At 45.3% G+C, this 6,167-nt stretch overlaps 1 protein-coding gene across 1 annotated transcript; it reads right to left on the reverse strand.

Annotated features, from left to right (window-relative positions):
- Positions 1-1,192: 1,192 nt before the first annotated feature.
- Positions 1,193-1,765, reverse strand: LOC141654861 (uncharacterized). The gene has a single exon (XM_074461974.1). It carries the CDS (start codon positions 1,763-1,765, stop codon positions 1,193-1,195), a length of 573 nt encoding a protein of 190 aa, XP_074318075.1.
- Between the last annotated feature and the right edge of the window lie 4,402 nt (positions 1,766-6,167).

The following is a 6,167-nucleotide window of genomic DNA, read 5'->3' on the forward strand; positions in this document are numbered from 1 at the left end:
CGGGCATAGGTTTTCTCATGTATCTCATACATAAATTTCATTCCCACCCCCTCAAACAATTCAAGAGTAACTTGGTCTAGCCCTAACTATCGCATGGATTGTCTATCAATAAATCGGGTGGGGGCAATGGGGCGTCTCTTGAATAAAACAAATTTACCTTTCATTGTGATGGAAGTGAATTGGACATCCGGGAAGTCGGGATCGGTGCTCATGTCGGTCGCCGCCGCCGCCACCGCCTCCGCTTGTTGAAGTGCCAAATTCCCCTTTCTCACTCTTTTCTTTGGGGCCATTTTTTGTGATTTGATGAAAGGTTAAGAGTAGGAAGGAGGTTGTTGTGGGTTTGAGGGTGGTAGGGTGGTGGTAGGGGGTGGTGGGACTGGTTGTTGGTGGGAATGAAGGAGGGGGGTTAGGGTTAGAGTGAGAGAAGAGAGAAAAGAGTAGTCGAAAAAAATGAAAGGGTGAGGGTGTTTTTCGTGTAAAATTAGGCTTCAGAATACTCCCAGCCGGTCAGGAGACCGGCCGCCGGTCGCCCGGCTGGGAAAACGTGTTGATTTGAAAACTTTTAGGAATTTTACAGAAGACTCCCAGCCAGTCAGAAGACCGGCCGCCGGTCGCCCGGCTGGGAGGACACCCAATCACCAATTCCATCATATATGCATTCCCAGCCGGTGGACCGGCTGCCGGCCTGCCGGCTGGGACTTCTCTTCAAGGGTCAAATTGACACAAATCCCATGTATAAGTACTCCCAGCCGGTGGACCGGCTGCCGGCCTGCCGGCTGGGACTACTCTCCCTTGTGAATTCGTCACAATTCCTTTGAAGTTACAGGAACTTCCCAGCCGGTCAGAAGACCGGCCGCCGGTCACCCGGCTGGGAACACGTTCCATCACATTTTATCCAATATGACCCTATTCCATTTCCCATCATCTATTGGCCTCGACTTCCGTGTTTTCGACTTTCAAACCCGACTCATGATGTCGGATAAAGGCCAATAGATGGTAATTCGCTTGTTCTTCATACAAAAACCCAAATTCTTCAACAATCGTAACCGACATCAATCAAAACGACAAGTATCATACGTCCAAAATTCCTCATTTTCTACCTAAATGCAAGATATTTACAAAGTTGCATGGGTTGCCTCCCATGTAGCGCCCTTGTTTTATGTCGTAGGCTCGACGGAGTTAAGAATCACAATCAATAATTTGGAAGATAGGTGGCGATGGAGCTCACATTCTTGATGATAGGGGTTCCGGCAACGTAGTGCTTTAGCCTTTGCCCGTTTACCTTGAAGGATTGATCTCCATCGGATATTTCAATCGCGCCATGTGGAAAGACTCGGACCACGGTGAAGGGTCCCGACCACTTAGACTTGAGCTTCCCCGCAAACAACTTGAACCTTGAGTTAAAGAGGAGAACCAACTCTCCCTCCTTGAACTCTCTCCGAATTATGGCCTTGTCATGGAATCTTTTGGTCCTCTCCTTATACAATCTAGAGCTCTCATAAGCCTCTAGCCTAAATTCTTCAAGTTCATTGATGTCAAGTAGTCGCTTCTCTCCGGCGCTCTTCAAGTCAAAGTTAAGGAGTCGGATTGCCCAATGCGCTTTGTGCTCCAACTCAACCGGCAAGTGACAAGGCTTCCCGTACACCAACCGGAACGGTGAAGTTCCTATCGGTGTTTTGAAAGCGGTCCGGTAAGCCCACAATGCATCATTGAGCTTGGTTGACCAATCTTTCCTCGACTGGCTCACGGTCTTCTCTAGAATCATCTTGATCTCGCGGTTAGAGATTTCGGCTTAGCCGTTAGCTTGTGGGTGGTAGGCAAGACTACGCCTATGTTGCACCCCATGTTTCTTAAGTAGAGCATCAAGAGTCCTTTCCCGAAAATGAGTTCCACGATCACTAATCACAATCCGTGGAACCCCAAACCTTGGGAATATGATCGTCTCCATGAGTTTAGTCACCGACTTTGCATCACAAGTCTTTGTTGGGATAGCTTCAACCCATTTGCTCACGTAGTCCACCGCGACAAGGATATACTCATTCCCATGTGATGAGGGGAAAGGGCCTTGATAATCAATCCCCCATACATCGAATACCTCTACTTCAAGTATGTAGTTCATCGGCATTTCATGCCTCCTTGAAATGTTACCACTTCTTTGGCATTTGTCGCATCCCTTGACATAGCTTGCAACATCATGGAATAGAGAAGGCCAATAAAAACCACATTGGAGGACCCTTGCGGCGGTTTTTCTTGAACTACCATGCCCTCCACTTGGCATGTCGTGGCAATGAGAGATTATGGGCTTTACTTCTTCATTTGGGATGCATCTTCTAATTATCCCATCCGCACAAGACTTGTAAAGGCATGGTTCTTCCCAAAAATATTGCTTAAGATCATGAAAGAATTTCTTCCTCTTATGGGAGTCATAACCATGTGGGATGACCCCGGATACCAAGTAATTGACATAATCCGCGTACCAAGGGACATCCATTAAAGCAAGTGCGAATAATTGATCATCCGGCAAGGAGTCATCAATTGGCAATCCATCCTTACCCTTGACATGTAGTAGCCGAGAAAGATGATCGGCTACCACGTTTTCCACACCCTTCTTGTCTCTAATTTCAATATCAAACTCTTGTAGCAAAAGTATCCACCGAATCAAGCGTGGTTTTGATTCCTTCTTGATTAGCAAGTGCCTCAATGCCATGTGATCGGTGTGCACAATTACTTTAGAGCCCACCAAGTAAGAACGGAACTTGTTCATGGCATATATGACCGCCAAAAGCTCCTTTTCGGTGGTGGTGTAGTGTGATTGAGCTTCATCCAAGGTTTTGCTTGCATAATATATGGCATGAAGTTTACCATTCTTCTTTTGTCCAAGCACCGCTCCCACCGCTACATCACTAGCATCGCACATCAACTCAAAAGGTTCTCCCCAAGTGGGAGGTTGCATAATTGGAGCGGTGATGAGAGCTTCCTTCAACCTATTGAAAGCATCCAAACACTCATTAGTAAATTCGAAAGGCACATCTTTTCCAAGCAACAGCGTTAAAGGTCGGGCAATCAAAGAAAAATCCTTGATAAATCTCCGGTAAAAACCGGCATGCCCAAGAAAACTTCTAACTCCTTTGACATTAGTGGAAGGGGGTAAAGTTTTAATCACTTCAATCTTGGCTTGATCAACTTCTAAGCCTTTACTTGACACTACATGACCCAAAACAACCCCGGATGTCACCATGAAGTGACATTTCTCCCAATTCAAGACTAGACCGCTCTCTTGACATCTTTTCAAGACCTTACCCAAATTAGCTAGACATCCATCAAATGAGGTGCCTACGACGGAGAAATCGTCCATAAACACCTCCATGATATTCTCAACATATTCGGAAAATATAGCTAGCATGCATCTTTGAAATGTGGCCGGCGCATTGCAAAGCCCAAAGGGCATGCGCCTATAAGCAAAGGTGCCAAACGGGCACGTGAAGGTGGTCTTTTCTTGGTCATTAGGGTGAATCGGGATTTGGAAAAACCCCAAAAACCCATCAAGGTAGCAAAAATGAGAGTGTTGGGCAAGTCTTTCCAACATTTGGTCAAGGAAAGGGAGGGGGAAATGGTCTTTCCTAGTTGCCTTGTTGAGGCGTCTATAGTCTATACACATTCTCCACCCGGTTGTGACTCTTGTTGGAATTAGCTCATTCTTGTCATTGGTGACTACCGTGACCCCGCCCTTCTTTGGCACAACATGCACCGGGCTCACCCATGCACTATCGGAGATAGGGTAAATTATGCTTGCATCATAGAGCTTCAACACCTCCTTCCTAACCACTTCTTTCATAGCGGGGTTAAGGCGGCGTTGAGGCTCAATGGAAGATGCACTCTCATCCTCCAAATGAATGCGATGGGTGCAAAAAGAAGGGCTAATTCCCTTGATATCATCAATTGAGTACCCAATGACATCCTTGTATTTTCTCACAACATCAAGTAACTTTTGAAGTTCGGTGTCATTGAGTGCACTATTGACAATAATAGGGTAAGTATCATTAGGGCCAAGGAAAGCATGTTTAAGAGTAGAGGGAAGAGGTTTCAACTCCACTTGAGGAGGCGTAGATCTCTCCTCCTTTTTACCATCTCCTCTCAAGCTCTCAAATTTTTTATCCGGGTCTTCTTCAATTGTTGCTTCCATAGCTAAAGCATACTCCCGGTGCTCCTTGCAATCTTTTACCTTGCCCTCAAGGAACCCTTGCAAACCTTTGTCTTCATCAAATTTCTTCATATCAACCCATTCTTCTACCACATCAATCATATAACAAGACTTTTCTTCCGAAGGTTCTTTCATAGCCTTTTTCAAGGAGAATTCAACCTTATCTTCACCCACTTGTAGAGAAAGCTTCCCATTCTTCACATCAATCATGGCACCCCCCGTAGCAAGGCAAGGGCGCCCCAATATGATGGGAATATTTGAGTCCTCGGGAATGTCCATTACATAGAAATCACATGGGAATGCAAGTTTCCCCACCTTGAGCGGGACATCCTCCACAAGACCAATTGGGTATCTTACCGACCTATCCGCAAGTTGGAGAGAAACCCTTGTTGGTGAAAGCTCATAACCTTTCAATTTCTTGAAAATTTTGAGGGGCATAAGACTAATGCTTGCCCCCAAATCACACAAGGCTCTCTCAATATGCACGGTCCCAATCTTACAAGGTATGGAAAAACTCCCCGGGTCTTCAAGCTTTTGAGGAGCTTCATTCATAAGAATTGCACTACACTCCTTGGATAAGTTCACCGTAGTTGTCGGGCTCAAGGAGTTTTTGTTTGAGATGAGCTCCTTCAAGAACTTTCCATAGCTTGGAATCTCCTTTACGGCATCAATGAAAGGCATGGTAATGTTGATACCCTTCATCATGTCCATGAACTTTCCATACTTTTGTTCAAGCTTGGCTCTTGGCAACCTTTGTGGAAAAGGAATTCGTGGCACATAAGTTCTTACAACTTGTTGTTGAGGCTCTTCAACCACCCTTGTTGGTTCATTAATCACTCTTGGAGTTTCCACAACAACTTCCACAAGTTCATCTTCTCCCTCCTTTTCATCAATTACCTTAGGAGGCTCAACCACAATTTGAGGTTCAACGACATCACCCGGTCTACTACTCTTCCTCTTCTTGACAAATTCCCGGTCTTCCAAATATCGACCACTCCTCAAGTGGATAGCATTCATGGTTTTGGGATTTTCCTCGGTTTTACCCGGGAATTTTCCTTGGGAGGCTTGTAGTTGGCTCATTTGGGTAGCCAATTGGGAGATTTGGTTGTCCGTCATCCGTTGAGAAGCTTGCATTTGGGTCCTAAGTTGGTTGATGGATGAGGTTGTCTCGTCATGTTTTTGAGTGGAATGGTTGATGAATTGTGTTTGATTGTTGACTAGTTGGTTTTGGGAAGTCATCAATTGTTCCATCATGAGTTCCAAGCTTGACTTTGGTTGGGTGGTTTGTTGGAAAGGTTGGGTGTTTTGTTGGAAAGGTGGGTTGTTTGGTGGGTTGAGTGGTTGAAATTGTTGTCTTGGTTGGAAGGTTCTTCCTTGGAAACCCAGTGGACCTTGATTGAATGTAGTGTTTTATTTTTGAGCTTGAAAGTTTGGTTGTTGTGACTTTTGTTGGAAGGTTGGGTTTTGGACATTTTGAGAGCCATAGGAGAAGTTTGGGTGGGCTCTCATTCCGGGGTGATATTGGTTGTTGTTAAATGCTTGCTTGGCCGGACTAGACTCCCATATCCCGTTCACTTGCTCCATACAATTGCCATCTCCAACCACCAAAGGACACTCATTGGGTGGGTGTCCTTGGTCTCCACAAAGCTCACAACTATAGACTTGGTTCCTCATAGAAGAATTGCTAGATGTTTTGCTTGAGCTCATCAAGGCAACTTGTTGCTTAAGCTCTTCTATCATCTCTTTTACCTCCACATTGTTGGCCGATTCGACCGTTGACTTCCCTTTCCTCTTGTGCCTATCATTGTTCCAATGAAAGGTACGAGAAGCCATTTCTTCAATAAGCTCTTTCGCCGTCTTGTGATCTATCTTATCCAAAGCTCCCTTCCCCGAGCCGGAATCAAGGTTCATCTTCATTTCATTGTTTAACCCTTCATAGAAATTATTGATGAGCTCATCATCCCCA

The sequence above is a fragment of the Silene latifolia genome, chromosome 5 (assembly GCF_048544455.1).
Source record: "Silene latifolia isolate original U9 population chromosome 5, ASM4854445v1, whole genome shotgun sequence".
Classification (NCBI taxonomy): domain Eukaryota; kingdom Viridiplantae; phylum Streptophyta; class Magnoliopsida; order Caryophyllales; family Caryophyllaceae; genus Silene; species Silene latifolia.

Coding starts and splice junctions, on each gene's coding strand:
- LOC141654861 (XM_074461974.1), bottom strand. CDS start 1,765: ATGATTCTAGAGAAGACCGTGAGCCAGTCGAGGAAAGATTGGTCAACC.